Source organism: Emys orbicularis, chromosome 9 (assembly GCF_028017835.1).
Source record: "Emys orbicularis isolate rEmyOrb1 chromosome 9, rEmyOrb1.hap1, whole genome shotgun sequence".
NCBI lineage: Eukaryota > Metazoa > Chordata > Testudines > Emydidae > Emys > Emys orbicularis.
Window position 1 is genome coordinate 11,182,018 of NC_088691.1, and position 19,700 is coordinate 11,201,717.

The 19,700-nt window shown below is 45.3% G+C and overlaps 1 protein-coding gene across 1 annotated transcript in view; it reads right to left on the reverse strand.

The window, feature by feature from the left end:
• The window catches only part of CD99L2 (CD99 molecule like 2), a 41,337-nt gene extending 22,179 nt beyond the window's left edge, over window positions 1-19,158 (reverse strand). Inside the window, exons 1-4 of the mRNA XM_065410911.1 lie at window positions 19,059-19,158; window positions 13,141-13,179; window positions 6,391-6,456; window positions 4,725-4,763 (exon numbers count right to left, since the gene is read on the reverse strand). Of these exons, the coding sequence (XP_065266983.1) occupies window positions 4,725-4,763; window positions 6,391-6,456; window positions 13,141-13,179; window positions 19,059-19,158 (244 nt within the window). The remainder of the gene's footprint in view (window positions 1-4,724; window positions 4,764-6,390; window positions 6,457-13,140; window positions 13,180-19,058) is intronic.
• Between the last annotated feature and the right edge of the window lie 542 nt (window positions 19,159-19,700).

Below are 19,700 nucleotides of genomic sequence, written 5' to 3' on the forward strand. Positions count from 1 at the left end.
CTAGGAAGGGGTAAGGGAGGCTCCTTTTAAACTCCAGTTCTAGTTTGGCTCTTTAGCAATACTGTGCACTTTTGTCACCCAGAGTATGATGATGATTATAGTATGTGAGCAACTGCCCAACCGCTGGGCGCTCCATCAGTAGAGATTAAATTCCAATGTGAGTTGCATTCAGGGATGGAATATCCATTACCTTCTGCCCAATGAGGAGGGAATACCACACTTCGTTAAAAAGATTATCCAACGGTTAATACTGTGCATTACTAAGTCTCTCTTGTAAGGGTGTTTTAATAGCTGGGAAGGACTCAGTTGTGGCCCCAAAGCACTATATGGACACTAAAACTAAGTCTCCATCTCCCTTCGGGTAGGGCTCTAATGCCAACATTTTACAGATTAAGTGATAACACAATAAGTGTTTGTGAAAGCCAGGTCTCCTTGCTCTGAGTCCTGTGCTCAAAACACTAGGCAATGCTTCCCATGGTTATACTGACAAGCAGTTTCCTTCATGCACACCCCAGAGAGGAATCTTGGGCAGTGGGATGGTATGTATGCGTTCCTACACAGTGCCTCAGGGAATGCGGTATTACCTGGCTTCTTTGGATAGGGTTTAGTGGTTGCCTTTCCTGGTTTTGTTGTAGTCTCTGGTGGGGTGTCAAAGTAGTCAGATAAATCGAAGTCCCCTGTTTTTAAAGGAAAAAAACAAATCTCACCATTGTGTAAACAGCATGATTCTGTCAGCATGACTCTGCTGTTGAAAAGCTTTCTGTGACTGCACGAGGCAGGAGATGCATACCATTCAACGTCAACGTGAAGAGCCTGCACTGTGCAGATTTATTATCTGCAGAACCTTATCAATGGCCCTGAGCCCACATGTGGCCCACTCCTGTGGCCAACCTCCCAGGAGCTCTGCAGCCTTAATTCTCTTTCTTAAAGGCAGCATTAGAACATTTACCTGTAGTGCCTGCTGGGAAACATGGGCTCATGGCTGCCTTGTCATTTCTCACACAGAGAAATTGTACATAGAGATCAGTGTGACTTAATCAGTAAGATACAAAGATTCACAATAGGTCAGCTGAGAAAAGGTATCTATATACCCCAGAGCTCTGCTTGTCAGAATACAGTCCCATTGCAAAACTTTCAGATTAAACTGACTACAACCTAATTTGCCACCTTATCTCCTAGATCTGGACCTATTGTGTGTCCTAGACCCATTGTACTGCAATGGGGGAGGGTTCTCCCCTTCCTCCCACAGATGCTCTCTTATAATGGACGCAAAATGCTGTGAGAAGTGTTAAGGAAAATGCTTGCAGTTGTCAAGGCAATACTGGAAATGCAATAGAAAGAATAACTTAATTGCATGCTTTCCCAGAAAAAGGCTTTCTTTAGAACAGAGCATCTTGCTCATTAGAGCCAGAAATGTGGTGTGCGTGTGTGTGTTGTTCTCCCCGCCTGATCACAGAGGTGTCCTCTACACATAGGGTTGAGCAAGTTACACGTTATCAAATTGGAGTGAGGACAGAAAGGGATTTCAGAATCTAATCAACTAGGGAAAGCTCAGAGCACAGGACAAGCCAGAGAATGGAAATGGCACTTTAAAGGGAGGGCTGCCCAAGAACACGCAGTGCATTGGCACATCTGCCAGGCTGTGTTCTGAGGGAACCTCTGAAGGGCAGAGCTCACTAAAGGGAATTAGTTGTAAATGCCCATCTAGCTTCTGGAACAGTGCTACGAACCTTGGCTGTGTGAGCGATTTCGCAGCAGGAAAAGCATGTGGAAGCTAGACATGGAAACTGGAGAGAATCAGATCAGAACAAGAAATGTTCTCGGGCAAAGGAGACAAGTTCAAGTTCTCAGCGAGGCATCTTGAATCAAATGACTTCTCTCACCGGAGACTGAATCCAGAGCAGGCACCCCGTGTCCACATGTTAAAGGCATGTTGAGATATACAGCTGGCTAAATCCCAGTGTTCATAGTTCTTATCTACAGTGCAATTGCTATTTACAGAAGTGCACTGTATGGGAAAGCCAGATGTGAACTGTCAGCTGAATGCTAGAGCCAGTCTGCTAAGCGCAAATTCTACCATGCAACTAGCAGTTCCCTGCCACATATGGAAGTAAAGCTAGCAGACTGCTCCTTACTATCAATCCTGCACCTGCATCCACTGACCAAAATCACATGGATTTATGGGGTCAATTCCTAGCCACATTGAAATTAATGGGAGCTTTGCCATTGACTTCAATGGGGCCAGGATTTCACACCATGGTGTCTTTTTCTAATGTGGAAAACTTGCTGACTGAAAAATGGAACATGGTGTGACAATTCTGGATCATGCTTGTATGTATTATGCATACCGGGACTGGTGCTGGATCATAGGCAGGGACCAGTGATAACTATCTACCTAGGTTCTTGTAAGGTGCCTATCACTGTGGTATCTGAGCTGGATATGGTGAGCTTCTGAACCTTCTCCTCCCATTTCCCATTAATACTTGCCTTGTTCTCCCTGCCTATATCTGTTTGCTAACCAACAGTTAAATGCAGCTGAATTGTTCCCCTCTGCGCAGTGGTTGGCTTTTGTTGGGTACTAGCTTAACAGCTAGTTTATGGTGTAGTTCTCTTCTGGCTTTTTGTTCCTCCTTTATTTTAATAGAGGAGAATGAAACTGAGCAGGAGCAATGAGCCCTTCTGGCTTTCTGATCCTGCACAGTGTCTGTGCTAGCCTTGACCCCGATATATCTTAGAGCAGCCTCAGGGGCTATGGCTGCAGGAAGTTTGTATGGGCTTCCAAGGCTTGCCAGAGCTCAGGCCACACCCCAACATACCCTCTCCACTGGGGGACACAGGAGCCAGCTATGCTAGTTCCTGCACTTTCCCAGGATTCCTGGGGGAACCCCTAGATGGCCAGTTAGGCTAGCTTTCCCACTCCTTTGCACCACGAGAATGGAGGGAAGCATCTGGCTCACAATTTTTCATTCCGATAGTTTTGATGTGCCCTGTTACGAAGTTTAATCTCTTTATTCTGCTGGAGTTGTTCTTGAAGCTCAGAAATATAGTTGCAAAAAGTCCTGTGGCACCTTATAGACTAACAGACGTATAGGAGCATGAGCTTTCGTGGGTGAATACCCACTTCTTCGGATGCTCAGCAGATGTTACATGACGCTGTTTCCACCTGGGTCTTCCTGGCATCCCGAATGAAAGCCATACTGGCCAAAGGGTTAGGTTGGGTTTGCTTTGGCTAGTGAGTGTGTTCGTTTCTGGAGCTCTCTCACTTGCTGCAGTTATTTCAAGCTGAAGGGCTGACCTGTTACTCAGCTGACCCGTCGACATTTCAGCTGACATTTGGCTGGAATCGAGCTGGAGAAATTGCAGATGGTAAAACTTTCACCAAGCAAGTTTCCTCAAATGGGTCCTGAGCAGACACTCAAATGTGCCTGTATCTAATCAGCAAGGGCATTTGAAAAGGCACAGAGTGGGGGACGTGTCTCCCCACAGCTAGTTAGAACAGCACTGTTTCAACAGAGATTTCCTGTGTCAGGGATGATAAGAAACACGTACGAGAAAAATGGAACCGAGAATAGTTTGTTGTGTTTACACACGGAAGGAAAGCAAGGGGCTGCCATTCTTCGAGCAGGAAACATGTGAGGCAGTAGGGCATTATTACTGCGGAAACTAAGGCACAAAACCATTAAGACACTTGCCCTAGGTCACAAAGGAATCAGCAGAAGGGCTGGGAACTGAACCTAGATTTCCTGAGCCCCGCCAAGGCCTTGCTCACATGTCCATCCTGCACTACAGAAGCAGATTTCAAAAAAGTTTAGAACAGTTTTGAAAAATGGCAGCTATTGCACTGTACATTGCAAGCTCTTTGGGCAGGGACTGTGTATGTGCTGTGTTTGTGCGGCACCATGCACTGTGGGGTCCTGGGCCAGGACTAGGGCTTGCCGGTGCTAAGAGATAACATAAGAGCGTCCTGCTAGCACCGCTCTTCTAAACCCTTTGTAATTCTAGTCTTGATGCTTGTGTGTTACTGTAACAAGTCACTGAAGCCGCCGAATGTGGCCGTTCCTATCATGGGCACATCTCTTGTAGGTGCACAGTTCCTGTGGTAACTACACCTCTGACCCTTCCTGGCTTGCTTGAGGGGGACTCAGATCTCAGGCCTCTAGCCTGAGACAGGAACAGGTCTGTCTCCCTCCAGACTGAGGATTTCTGCTGCAATTTCCTCCTGCTGCTCCCTCTGATCATCTTAGCAAGTCTGAATTTAGTGCAGCACCTACAGTCCTGTTCTACCACAGAGGCTAGATCCGGGTGTCCAGCAACCACCCAGCCTTCAAAAAGCAAAGGACTTATTCAGAACCAACAGCAATACAGAGAAAACATACGTTAAAAACAAACAGCTTATTCACATGGCTTACCAGATGACCCCCATCTTCCACCTGGAGCCCCTGCCAGTTCCTGGTTTGACCCTCCTCTGTGTAAGACTGGCCACCTCCTACCACACTCAGTTCTTTGCTTGCTAGGCCCCTTGAACGCACTCAAGTATATGCAATTTCAGCCAGGGTGTGGTACAAGGTATGGGGGAAACTGAGTCACATATTCTTTCATAAAAAATAAATCTGATGTTTCCCAGTTCTCCACAGCAGTGAATTAAACCATTGCTTAAAATGAATGTTTTCAAGACAAACAACCCATTATTTTGTTTGAATGATAAATGAATAAGGACACCTTACCTGTTCCACCCGATGGCTTTCTGGGTAGCTTGGGAGTAGCTGTGATTTAAAAGAAAGAGGAAAAAACTTAGTTACTAGTGTCACCTGGAAATTTGTCAACTGTGACTTAGAAAGAAACTACAAGAGCTTATTCATCACAGGATCCTTACACCCCATATGTGACGTGGAAGATTACAGGATGCTTAGACCACATGCTTTTCAACATTAATTAAATCATGGTATGAATTGAAAACCATTGTATTAGCTCTCTTTTATACTTCATTTGCAGACCTCTCTCAGGCCCTGATCCTGCAAAAATTCATGCAGGTGCTTAACTCTAAGCATATGAGTAATCCCACTGAAATCAACTGGACTATGTACAGTTAAGCACCTGTGCAAAATCAGGGCCTACGTGCTGCTCACACCAATGACGGCATTACACACACACAGTCAAATTCCGCCCTCAATTACCATAACTCATGCTGCTGTCCACTGTAGCAGAGAGCAGAATTTGATCCCCTGTCAAACTATGTACTTCAAACAGAGACTAGGCAAATCAACTGCTAACACAACAGGACTTGTCCAGTGCATAAAGCAAATAACACATCTGTGGATGTGGAGATGCCATAAACTTTTATTCCCGCCTGCTTGGTCTCCCAGATCAGTAACAATAAAAGATCTAAGCGCCCCACACCTCGCCAGGTAACAGAGAGTGATGTTTTACAGGAAGAATTTATCTTGCATTGATTTCTGGTCAATGAGAGCTTTCTAGTAACAGGAAAACATTGCAACTCCTGATACTGTCAATATTGTATGAGGCCAACGTCTGGTTTTTTTTTTTTAAGTACTGTAAACGACTTATGTTTGCTAGTAATGGGCTGTATTATCATGAGTATGAATAAAATATGAACAAAAGGTGTGGCTGCCCTGTTCCTATTAATTTCTGCCTGTGTTTCTGAATATCGGGACACCTTTAAGCTGGTGATTTTTCCAATGGTGCGTTGTGATTAGGGCTGAAGACTGCCATGGCATTTTTATCAAGGAGCAGCCATGGTAAATTTAGTAAAGGTCTAGGGTTATGGGCGAAATGGTGTGTAAAGTAATGGGAGTGCCATTTAAAGTGGGGCAGGCATGCAGGGTGGGGGTGTTAGCTCCTGTTCCTGGGATGGGATGGTCTTAGGGGAGGGGGAGGGGAAACTGGGTCCTGCCTCCAGGGACGGGTTGCCCAGCAAGCCCACCTCATGCACACCCTGCAAAGCAGGCTCTTGTCCCACAGGGCTAAGCCTGACTCTCCGCTCCAGGAATTGTGAGGTTGTGGTGTCACTCAGGTTTGGACTGGCCACCCCTCTATCCTGGTATGCGGGGTATGGGAAGGGGGAGCCAGCCACCAGGCCATATTTGAGTGAGTGGTGGTGTGACCTGGCATATGGGCGCTCAGCAACACGCACTCAAATTTGGCCTGGCCACCCCTCCACCCTACCGATCGAAGGGCAGCTGGGCGAAATCTGCGTGGTGCTTGACCCCGTGTGCCCAGTGCGGGAAGCTGGCCCAGCCCTGTGGTGCAGGAGCTGCAGCTGAGTTTATTAAATCATGGACACACCAGTCCTGGACAAAAAGAAGAATCATAGTATCTGACATTTTGACCACCGCCCGCTCATTGTGATTTTCCTGTCAAAACGTTACTTACGTCGCTTGGTGGAAAGGTCATCCAGTGCATCTGACAAACTGAAATCGTCCAAACCATCCCCATATCCTACAGACAAATAAGTGGCATTGGCTTTACTCATTACGCCTGATGTACTGGTCATCAAGCAGTACAGAGCCATTTGACACCCATCTATTTTTCACCTTCAGAATCTCCTAGGTGCATTTCCAAGGAGAGCTCTCATCTGCCCCTACTTATCCCAGAACTTCCACTCCCACCTCTCATCTGGCATCTGTGGATTGAGGATGGCGACCCTTTGTTCCTCAAAGGGTCGGCTGCCCTGGTGGTGCCTTGGAGGTTCCCCCACTGGGGAATTATAGGAAGTAACTCCCTGGTCAGATAGGCCTGGCTCCTCGCAAAGCTGCTTTTTAACCAGGCAGTGCTTTTAGCCACTGAGGGACCCCAAACTTTTGGCAAGCGAGAATCTTCAACCCTCCCCAGAGCCAAATTCCTTTCTATGCCCTACCTCCCTGTAGGTCAGGGACTCCGGACCCCATGGCATCACCTCCAGCTCTCTGTGGAGGAGAAGGCAGAACCTGACCCCATGTCCCACTGGGTTTGCCTTTAGTTTCCAAAATGCAGAGACTAGGTGAGCGGTGATTCCTCTCCCACCCTGTTCAGTCATTCACATTCTCACAGCCCGTCAGTGGGTTATAGACAGGAGAGAATAACTCGCCTCCCCCCTTCCTGACTGTAGTCACCTCTGCAATCTCCCAAGCAGCTGTTGTGTGCTTTACTTGTGTGCTTCCCATCCCGGAGTTGGTATCATCGCTTTGGCAGTGCTCGTTAGCTGCCTCGGTTTCCCTTCTTGCAACTGGGGATTCAGTCACAACCATGCTCTGCGCTGCCTCAACTTCCTTGGTGTGGGCGGGCAAAGGGCTAGCCTCTTTCCCTAGCCTGGGGGACAGGACTCAGGCAGTCTAGAATCATAGACTTTAAGGTGAGAAGGGACCATTATGATCATCTAGTCTGACCTCCTGCACAATGCAGGCCACAGAATCTCACCCACCCACTCCTGTATCAAACCTGTGTCTGAGCCATTTAAGTCCTCAAATCATGGTTTAAAGACTTCAAGGTGCAGAGAATCTTCCAGCAAGTGACCCGTGCCCCATGCTGCAGAGGAAGGTGAAAAACCCCCAGGGCTTCTGCCAATCTGCTCTGGAGGAAAATTCCTTCCCAATCCCAAATATGGCGATCAGCTAAACCCTGAGCATGTGGGCAAGACCCACCAGCCAGACACCCAGGAAAGAATTCTCTGTAGTAACTCAGATCCCACACCATCTAACATCCCATCACAAGCCATTGGGCATATTTACCGCTAGTAGTCAAAGACAAATTAATTGCCAAAATTAGGCTATCCCATTATACCATCCCCTCCATAAACTTATCAAGCTAAGTCTTGAAGCCAAATATGTCTTTTGCCCCCACTACTCCCCTTGGAAGGCTGTTCCAGAACTTCACTCCTCTGATGGTTAGAAACCTTTGTCTAATTTCAAGTCTAAACTTCCTGATGGCCAGTTTATATCCATTTGTTCTTGTGTCCACATTGGTACTGAGCTTAAATAATTCCTCTCCCTCCTTGGTATTTATTCCTCTGATATATTTATAGAGAGCAATCATATCTCCCCTCAGCCTTCTTTTGGTTAGGCTAAGCAAGCCAAGCTCTTTGAGTCTCCTTTCATAAGACAGGTTTTCCATTCCTCGGATCATCCTAGTAGCCCTTCTCTGAACCAGTTACAGTTTGACTTCATCCTTCTTAAACATGGGAGACCAGAACTGCACACAGTATTCCAGATGAGGTCTCACCAGTGCCTTGTATAATGGTACTAACACCTCCTTATCTCTACTGGAAATACCTCGCCTGATGCATCCCAAGACCGCATTAGCTTTTTTCACGGCCATATCACATTGGCGGCTCATAGTCATCCTGTGATCAGCCAATACCCCGAGGTCCTTCTCCTCCTCTGTTACTTCCAACTGATGCCTCCCCAGCTTATAACAATAGTTCTTGTTATTAATCCCTAAGTGCATGACCTTGCACTTTTCACTATTAAATTTCATCCTATTACTATTACTCCAGTTTACAAGGTTATCCAGATCTTCCTGTATGATATCCCGGTCCTTCTCTGTATTGGCAATACCTCCCAGCTTTGTGTCTTCTGCAAACTTTATTAGCACATTCCCACTTTTGTGCCAAGGTCAGTAATAAAAAGATTAAATAAGATTGGTCCCAAAACCGATCCCTGAGGAACTCCACTAGTAACCTCCCTCCAGCCTGACAATTCACCTTTCAGTACGACCCGTTGTAGTCTCCCCTTTAACCAGTTCCTTATCCACCTTTCAATTTTCATATTGATCCCCATCTTTTCCAATTTAGCTAATAATTCCCCATGTGGAACCATATCAAATGCCTTACTGAAATTGAGGTAAATTAGATCCACTGCATTTCCTTTGTCTAAAAAATCTGTTACCTTCTCAAAGAAGGAGATCAGGTTGGTTTGGCACGATCTACCTTTTGTAAAACCATGTTGTATTTTGTCCCAATTACCATTGACCTCAATGTCCTTGACTACTTTTTCCTTCAAAATTTTTTCCAAGACCTTGCATACTACAGATGTCAAACTGACAGGCCTGTAGTTGCCTCGATCACTTTTTTTTCCTTTCTTAAAGATAGGAACTATGTTAGCAATTCTCCAGTCATACGGTACAACCCCTGAGTTTACAGATTCATTAAAAACTCTTGCTAATGGGCTTGCAATTTCATGTGCCAGTTCCTTTAATATTCTTGAATGAAGATTATCTGGGCCCCCTGATTTTGTCCCATTAAGCTGTTCGAGTTTGGCTTCTACCTCGGATGTGGTAATATCTACCTCCATATCCTCATTCCTATTTGTCATCCTACCATTATCCCTAAGCTCATCATTAGCCTCATTAAAGACTGAGGCAAAGTATTTGTTTAGATATTGGGCCATGCCTAGATTATCCTTAACCTCCACTCCATCCTCAGTGTTTAGCGGTCCCACTTCTTCTTTCTTTGTTTTCTTCTTATTTATATGGCTATAGAACCTTTTACTATTGGTTTTAATTCCCTTTGCAAGGTCCAACTCTACATGGCTTTTGGCCTTTCTAACTTTATCCCTACATGTTCTGATCTCAATAAGGTAGCTTTCCTTGCAGATCACTCCCATCTTCCACTCCTTGTAGGCTTTCTGCTTTTTCTTAATCACCTCTCTGAGATGCTTGTTCATCCAGCTTCGTCTACAACTCCTGCCTATGAATTTTTTCCCCTTTCTTGGGATGCAGGCTTCTGATAGTTTCTGCAACTTTGACTTGAAGTAATTCTAGGCTTCCTCCACCTTTAGATCCCCAAGTTCTTCAGTCCAATCCACTTCCCTAACTAATTTCCTTAATTCTTTAAATCAAAAACCCTAGTCACAGATCTATTTTTGTTTATCCTTCCATTTAGTTTAAACTGAATTAGCTCATGATCGCTCGAACCAAGGTTGTCCCCTACAACCATTTCTTCTATGAGGTCCTCACTCCTCATCAAAACCAAATCTATAATGGCATCCCCTCTTGTTGGTTCAGCAACTACTTGGTGAAGGAATCCATCAGCTATCGCATCTAGGAAAATCTGAGCCCTAAAAGATTCCTCTCTTTGTGGGAGCGGGCGGTGGCCTCGTCTCCCCCAGGTATCTGTTTTCATACACTGGGCACCTGAGCTTAACCCTGCTTTCCCTTTGTTTTAGGCAGGAGGAAGGTGACTAACACCCACCCCCACCACACCCACCCTTCTCCCTGTCAGCTACTCCAGTTGCACTCTGGCTGACCATTTCATACACATTCTTATAGTGAATTGTACAGGTCAGATTCAGATACTCTGCCATCCCAGGAGAAAGCTGGATGGGTTCTAAAGCCATAACCTAACTTCCAAGAAGCACATTGAAAGGTGTTTCATTCAGGATCCCAAACAACAGCCCCTTCCTGTGTCTGCATCAAAATCTGGGCTGCAGGCAGTGCAAAGGGCTTCACACTAGGAACGGTCACTCTTTCAGCCTGTGATGTAGTTTCACTACACAGGGTCTAATCGCTGTGCTGTCTGTTCCAGAATCTCTCCATCCCATCAATGTCTCTCCATTAACTCCCACCAAGTTCCGCTGCCACTGGGAACCCAATGGATCTGCACCCAGGAGAATAGGACTCTCTGTGTGACTCCCTCCCTCCAGGGGCTTGTCTGAAACAGGACTATGTTAACGTGAACTCGGTACCTTTAGTTCGCGCTCTCAGGGTCTATGCAGGGCAGCTACAGCACAAGGCTTCAGTGCATGCTGCGCTGCAGGGCCATGTAGACAAGCCCTCTCCCACAGAGTTATCTGCAAGGTTTACCTACCAGTGGCTTTTCCAGGACAAACACTGGGCCTCATTGGGTGCATTGGGCAATCCTGCAGGAGGTGACTCAATGCTTTTCCCCACTCACTTTGGGGTCCTTCTGAGGTGGCTTTCTTCCCACTGGAGGAGGTCTCCCAGCTGGGGGTGGGTCGCTGTTTGACCCTGACCCCTTTTCCCTGGTCCCATTCCCTCCCTGTTACATTTTTTTTAATCAAACCCAGGCCATCTAGTCACATGATCCGCCAGTTTCTCACCTACACATACTTCCCTCAGATTTTTGTCTATTAACCATGATTTCAGGTCAGGGCAGCACAGTTTATAGAACTGTTCCAAACTTATTAACTCATAAGCTTCACCATCTGTGCTAATTCCCCAACCAGTCCCCCATTTTCTTGTATACCCCCTAATTTGGGTTGCAATATCAGCACAGTTCATATCCCCTTTTATCTGAATTCCCCAAAACGTCCTTCGGCACCATGTTCAATTCACTCCCAGTTTCAAGAGCATTTGAAAATAAATCCATGTCAACCTCTCCTCTAAAATAAGATAATAAGCTGGGGTACGTCTCTACTGCAATAAAAAACCTGGGGCATGGCTGCGGTTGGCCTAGCTCAGGTGCCTCTGGCTTCGACTGTGGGGAGGAAAATTGCAGTTTGTTTGCGCTCAGGCTGAGGCCCCGGCTCTGAAACCACGCGAGTGGGGTGGGTCTCAAAAATCGGGCTCCAGCCCTATCTTGCATGTGTATGCTGCGATTTTTCAGCCCTGCAGGCTGAGCCCCATGCACCTGAGTCACCTGACCTGGGCTCTGAGACTCTGTGCCACAGGGCTAAAAATTGCGGTTTAGACATTCCCTCGAAGTCTGCCACCCGTAGGACCAAGTACGTGGGGTCTGGCTCCACTCACTGGATCAGGGGTTTCCTGGCCCATTCTTCTCCACTTTTTCTCTCTGCTGCTGCCTGTCCTTCTCTTCTTGCTCGTGCTAGCCCTGTTTCTCCTCCGGCTATCATTGCTTCTTGCAGTCTGCAAACTGCTGGATTTCAAAGCCCAGTTTATCTCCCTCCAACTGTAATCTCACCTCCTCTACCTGTAAACCGGCAGTTGCCCCTTTTGTTGTCTTCCCTTATTCCAACTACGGAGGTGTCTCCACGATTTCCCGGGCCTGCTGGACTCGGTCAATGATCTGGGTATCCCTCATTGTCCTGGATCATAACTCCTTTTCTGGTCCTCTAAGGCACAGCTAGTTGACCTGCTCCTGAGAGTTTAGTTGTGGCTCAACCAGCTGACCTTTCTTCAACTGTTCACACCTAACCTTTTCTATTTGTCTCTCCCTATTCCTATCCTAAATAGGCTATGGGACACTCTGTGCTTTTTCCTTCAACAGTGCTTGCTGTCAGGGCTGTTGGCACTTACTGGAAACTCACCATTGTCCTAGATCCCACTTCTGCCACCATATATGTCACAGATCCCGAAGTAACTGTACCGCTGATGCCTTCATGGCCCCCTTGCGGGTGCCCCACTCAGGTCTCAGGCCTTTAGCCATCACCTTTCTTTGGGTAGGAACAGGGATTCCCCTCTCTTCAGACACTGGATTTACGCTGCAATTTCCTCCTGAAGCTGTGCACACCTTAGCCAGTCTGAAATGAGCTCAGCACCTTCCGTTCCCAGAAGCTATGATACGGCTCACCAGTGACCAGCCAGCCTTCATAGGCAAAGGATTTAGTCAGAGCCAAAAGCATTATAGGTTTTCTCTATCTTGGAAACCGTGAACAGCTTATACGTGTGCCTGTCTTACCAGGTGTCCCCATCTTCCACATGGAGCTCCTGGTCGGTTTCAAAGTCCTTCAAACCCTTTCGGGAGGGTCCGTCCCTCTTGGTTACTGTGTCATGTCAGCTCCTGGTTCAGATAAGAGTGACCCTGCTCTATATCAGACAGGGCACTTCATACCACTCTCAATTCTTGGCTTTCAGAGCCTCTTGATCCCAGGCAAAACCAGTATATGCAATTTCCCCCAGGGAGCAGTACTTCCGCACACCTGTTTAACTATCTACAGATTTGCATTAATTACTTTATAGTAATTTTAGTTTTTGATCATTCATGCTTTAGGTGACTTTCCCATTGATTGTCTTGTTTCAAGAAAGAAATTAATGCCTTCATTCCCGGGATGGGTGGGTGGATGTGCATGTACCAGTACGAGCTATGGGGAAACAGAGTCACATTCTTTCATAACAATAAACCAGAAGTTTCCCAGTTCTTCACAGTAAGAGAATAACTCATTACTCACCATAAATGTTTTCAAGAGAAACACCCATTACTCTGAATGATAAATCAATAAGGATTCTTACCTGTTCCATCCAATGGCTTTTTGGGCAACTTGGGAGTAGCTGTGATTTAAAAGAAAGAGGAAAAACCTTAGTTTCTAGTGTCACCTGGAAATTTGTCAACTATGACTTAGAAATAAACTACAAGGGCTTATTCATCACAGAATGCTTACACCCCATATATGACGTGGAAGATTACAGGATGCTTAAACCACATGCTTTTCAACATCAATTAAATCATGGTATGAATTGAAAACCATTGTATTAGCTCTCTTTTATACTTTATTTGCAGACCTCTCTCAGGCCCTGATCCTGCAAAAGTTCATGCAGGTGTTAACTTTAAGCATATGCATAATCCCACTGAAATCAACTGGACTATGTACAGTTAAGCACCTGTGAAAGATCGGGGCCTACGTGCTGCTCACACCAATGACGGCATTGCACACACAGAGTCAAATTCTGCCTTCACTTACCCTAATGCATGCTGCTGTCCAGTGTAGCAGGGAGCAAAATTTGACTCCCTGTCAAACTACGTACTTCAAACAGACTCAGCAAACCAACTGCTAACACAACAGGACTTGTCCAGCACATAAAGCAAATAATCAACCTGAGAACATGGAGGGGCCGTACATTTTATTCTTACCTGCTTGGGTCTCTCAAATCAATGACATTAGAAGATCTACAGCGCGCCATACCACATCAAGTAACAGATGGGTTTGTTTTAAGAGAAGAATTTATCTTACATTGATTTCTGGTCAATAAAATATCTGGTCAATGAAAATATCACAACTCCTGACATCATTGTGGCAAGACGTGAAAGTGTGTGTGTGGGGGGGGGAAATGGGGGGGGGGTTAATAATGTAAGCCACTGATTATATCTGTTAGTAGTAATGGGCCATGTTACCTTCAGTATGAATAAAATATGAACAAAAGGTGTGGCTACCTATCCTATTAATTTCTGCCTGTCTCTCTGAATATTAGAATGCCTCTCATCTGGCAATATTTCCAATGGTGTGTCATGATTTAAGTCAGCTAGCCTCCTTCAGGTGCTTGCTTTCTGCTGCTTGATCCGTTTAAGTCCAAGGATGCAGTTCAAGATATGTCTTGATTTGATAGCCCTGGGACTGTGGGATGTTTGCTCCCTTGTACTGGAACCACAGCACTCCAGGTCCCAGCGTTTAGTCTGGAGTAGTGTTCTCCTGCAGCAGGTGTGTATGGGTCATTGTAATTCTGCAGGGACAGAAAATCACACAGGGGAGAGGTCCTGGGCTTGCTACATTCAGTCCTCAATCGGTATGTAATAAGAGTTTACAGTGGTCACTGGTCTAATACCTCATTATCCAGCATCTTTCTAGTGGGATGAAGTATTCATTTCTAGCCCTGGCAGATTACAAGGTATCTGATCTGAAAATCGCCCCATTCAGATTATGTGCATTTTTTCTTCCCCGTGTGAATTCCAGTACAAGAAAGCAGAAGCTAAAATAAGCCCTGCTAGAGCCTGAAATCTGTGCTTATGCTGTAAAGCAAGGGATTTCAAATCTTTTCATAGCTTGGATCACATCTTTAATGGGCTGTCACCGGGGCACATCATGTCCCATTCATAACCCATGGACCCACCTCCCTTTCAATTCTCAGAGTGTAACACCTGCCCACCTCTTCTCAGGGCTTGTCTACACTTGAAACACTACAGCGGCACATCTGTGCTGCTGGAGTGCTTCAGGGTAGACCCTACCTATGCCAACGGGACGGATTCTCTTGTTGGAGTAGGTAATCCACCTCCACAAAAGGCAGTAGCTAGTGCTCTCTACATGGGGACTTAGGTCAGCTTACTGTGCTTCTCAGGGATGTGGATGCTTGACATCCCTGAGAACGTAGTTAACCCAGACCAGGCTCAGTCACAATAACAACTTGAGCAATTGTTTAGGTGGCACAGTGATAACAGGGAGATATTTGATGTATTTTCAGCTGACTTTAGCTACTGGAAACGAGCAGAAGCAGCACCATGTGAGCAGTTAGCTGTCTCTGAATCATCAATATGTGGTTTGTGGATCAGCAGTGGTCTAAGGACTATGGTGTGGGAACCACTGCTTTAAAGCATGTGTGTGTGATGGGAAGCAACATATTAATAGGAATGCCATGATTTTGTAGTAGTCTTGTATCTGAGAACTTGCCTGGCTTGGACTAGTACAGATGTATTCAGGACTTGGGGATTTCTTTAAGTGCTCCATCTGGAACACTGATCAGAAAGGGGGGAAAATTGACCCCTGAATTCTGGATATCTTGATGGGTTTCAAAGAACCCTCTGGTAAAAGTAGAGCAGTCTTTTCCTCTGTAGGCCAGATCCTCTGCTGGTGTATATCTGTGTAGCTCCATTTACTTCAGAGAAGCAAACTATTCACACCAGCTGAGGACTTGGTCTACAGTTTCTGCACACCATGGGACATTCTTGTATATTCAGGCAGTTCCTACTGAGGTCCGTGGATGCCACACAAATCCATTCCAGGATATAATGTGGCTCATCACTGGTTGTGTTCACAGGGCTGTACAATGATCTATGCTGGTTAAGGTATTAGATAGGGACTTATTTTCTTGACGTGTCCATAAATGCACGGAGAAGAACTGCAAAGTCCTAGTAGCAGACAGGATCGGGAACACAACAGCCTTTCATGCTGTGATTGGTTCCTTGCATTTATTTATCAGGGGAAAGACTACGGTCCAGAGTCTGGTCTGCGTAAATCAGAAGTCCTTCTACTGAATACCACAGAGTTGTACTGGGGCAAAACTGACCAGAATCTGTGTAACTGTCTATTCTGTGTAAAACAGTATCTAACGACTAGCACTGTCAAACAGCTGTGCTCCTGCAATAATAGTGTCACCTAGCCATGAAAGATATTAAGCCAGACCTTAACATACAAATAATAAATTAGTTTTCTTTGCCTTCTCAAGTACCAGATAAGATCCCCCTCTTAGAAGTGATCTGCTCTAAATGATGAGATACAACAAAAGTAACTAAAACAGGTTATTTTCCCTAGATGCTGTTTAGCAATGGTACTAATGGCTCACTGGCTTTTTAAAGGGGATTTGGAATCCCAAGAAAAACTTAATCTACAGGAGAAGGAAGTTTTGCCTGTTCAGATTTTTTTTTCAGTGTACAAAAGATCTATGACATGAAACTACATCAAGAATATTATACTACTAAAGTAGTAAAAGTACTTTGAATGCAGCCCAATTGGAGTGCTCTGTAGAGATGGTATCAACAGGGTAAGACCTTGTCACTGGATAGTGCTATCCCAATGCTGCATAAGCTTGAGTGAAAGTGGTGCTTTTTTCGGTGACTAATTTTTTATTGATTTTAATAAAGAAACATACAATGAAAAGTACAAAAAAGTAAATGACTTACAGCTTATATGTATTTCCTGTGGCACATGCAGTATTTGGATACCCAACAGAATTAGGCAATTATGCAATTTTACAACTTGTCAAAGACCAAACAACACAAAACCAGACAATATCACACAGACAAAATATGTTAGGGTGAAGTCACAGTAATAGAGTAGGAGAAGACATGGATGAATAGCCAGGAGGGAAAGAGAAATGGGGGAAGAGGCAAAGGAGTTAGGTGGAATGAAGGCCTCTCATGCTTTGAGCCATCTCAACACTTTTTTTATCCAGATGTATCTAGAAATGGGGTCCAAATTTCTTTGACTTCATATAATTGGTCTATACAGCAATCAGCTATTCTTTCTTTGGCTGCTAATTAAGATAGGTCTGAATACCACTGCTCTATTCTGGGTATCTCTACTCTTCCATTTTTGTAATATCATGCAGTTGATTATCTATTTCAAATAATGAGACCTGGATCCTGTGACAATGTTGTAGAAAAAGAGTTGATTTTCATTATACCCAATGAGCACTACCCTCCTCTACAACAGAGGTCCCCAAACTGCGGGGTGTGTCCCCCTAGGGGGGCACAGAGGAACGTTGGGTGGGGGCATGGTGGGCTCAGCCCAGTCCCCACAGGGGGTGGAGAGGGAGCACCATCCAGCTCTGCTCCAGCCCCGCCCAGCCCCACAGCTCCGCTCCCACCCCCAGCCTCAGCCCCCTTACTACTGTCTGCATCCCCCTGGCATCCCTGGCTCGTGGGGGGCATAATCGAGGTGGGGGTGGGAGGGTGCGACCCTGAAAAGTTTGGGGACCACGGCTCTAGAGATTGCCTGGTGAATGGCGGTGCAATTAAATGACTCTATTGGCAGGACACTCCTTTATATTATGCATCATGGTATGGGACATGCCAATGCGACTGAGCCAGTCATGTCAGATTGTTTCATCCCAACTGACTTTGGAGGAAGTGGTCCTATTTTTATTTGGAATCCTTACAGTGGAAAATAATTTGTGCTTTATGCAATTCACTGTGAGATAAGTCTATCTGAATTATCTGGGCAGAATTCAGGAGGTTGCACGGGGTGTTAGGAATAATCAGCCAGGTGCAGAGGAAAGTGTGAGGCTGAAGGTGGTATGAATATGTCTGAACACCTCTACTCTGTGCACAAGCAGAATCGGAAAGAACAGCATATCATGTGTGCGCAAAACGCTTCTTCCAGCCATTCATAAATTCTCTACAAGAAATGCAGCCACATAATGTTCATGGGTGAAAAATTGAACAGAATTTGTCCCCAGGCCTATTCTGTGTAAGAGAGTATATGAGGACTGGCTGTGTCAAACAGCTGGGCTCCTGCAATGTCACCTAGCCATGATAACTATTAAACCATTACGTCATTTATAAATTCTTTATTATACATGTGGCCACTTACGGTTAAAGGGAAAATCATGGGGCCATGGGCCATGGCAGAAAGGGGACAGGGTAGCAGCTTCCCACTGCATATGCCAGCTTCAGGAGGGGACTGGCCAATCCTCAGGGCAGACCACGTGTGCAAAGAAGGAAGAGGGCATCTGCACCTGCTGCACATCTGGGTGGTGCAGAACTGGTTGGCTATCCGCCCTCCCCAAAACACTTGGCTGTGGCCCCTAACCCGTCTTCTCCCCCAGGTCCCAGGACAGCTGTGTACATTTAATGGGGCTGCAGGAACCCATGTGGCACTCATGGAGGGGAGAGGTGAGGGGACGGGTCTCTGTAGTGCTTTGGGGATAAATGGGAGGATCTCCTAATCCCTGATTGTTTTGGGAAGGGATTAACTAGGAGCTTGCTTTGTGGTTGCAAATAGAGTACTTAGCCATTGAAATGCTCCTGGAATCAATTGTGGAAGCAAAACAATACAGGCAAGAGGGAGAGTCTTGTGAAAGTCTGAGCCATAGGGTATGTCTACACACCAATTAAAAATCTGCAGTTGGCCCATGGGGGCTCTGGCTCGTGGGACTGTCTAATTGCAGTGTAGACATTCAGGCTCGGGCTGCAGCCAGGGCTTGAACATCTACACTGCAGTTAAACAGGCCTGTGACCATGACCCCAAGTCAGCTGGCCTGGGCCAGCTGCAGGTGTCTAATTGCAGTGTACACATACCCATGGAGGGTAAGCAGGGAATGGAGAAAGGTAAGAGTCAGAACATCACAATCTCAGAAATAGTGCTCACACCTGCTGGAAGAGAAAAGCATTACACAATGCATTCCAGGCAAACATGGGAATGAATGAATGACAACACAAGTAATTAGGAACACAAAAGCATGTGTTCAATGTGTTTAACAGGCTGTCAGAATGCTAAATCAATGTGACTTGCTAACCAGCATCACAACACAAAGGAACACTAGGTTACAAACAAATTTTGCAGGAGGAATATTTATTTTAGCTGTCGACAATTAAGGAAACTGGATCTGACCAGGAAAAGATGACTGGGTCATGTAAACTCCTCACCTTTAACCTGTGTATAATCCACATAGGTAGTTACACACACAATCACTATTTGCTTTTTCCTGTAAACTGTACTTACGTCGCTTGGTTGAATGATCATCAAGTGCATCCTCTAAACGGAAGTCATCAGAATCATCACCATATCCTAGAGATAAAGAATTGGCATTGGCTTTACTCATTACTCACTGACAATGTAAAACAACTTTCAATACAGCATGGCTGGACTTGTACGCTTAAACTGCTTTAGTTTTAGAGATTTTTAAATCTGACCCATTACCAACATTGAAGAAGACATCAGCCTTCTCAGAATTCTGTGACTGTTAAATTGCAGAGCAGTCATCTCTGGATTTTCCATTTGTCTGCTCTAATGGATTTGGTATAAATACACATGCTACACTTAAATTTGTCAAGTGGAGCCTACCAATTCATCTCTCTAACTGCCACTCATCTGTGGATGTATTCACGATTATATGTTTGCTAAACACCATAAAAATATTGGAGTGGCTTAGATAATGTTTGTGCAAAAAACACACACTCTCTCCACTCCGCTCCTAAAGGTACATTCAAATAGCAAAGATTTTTATATTAAAAAATAAAATTTGCTGTTATGCCTGCTAAACATACAACTTAACATTCACTCTGTCCAGGCAATATAAATTCTGGACATACCCATATTCAAAGAGTATACCTGACAAACAGAAGATATATTTATTAAGATGCC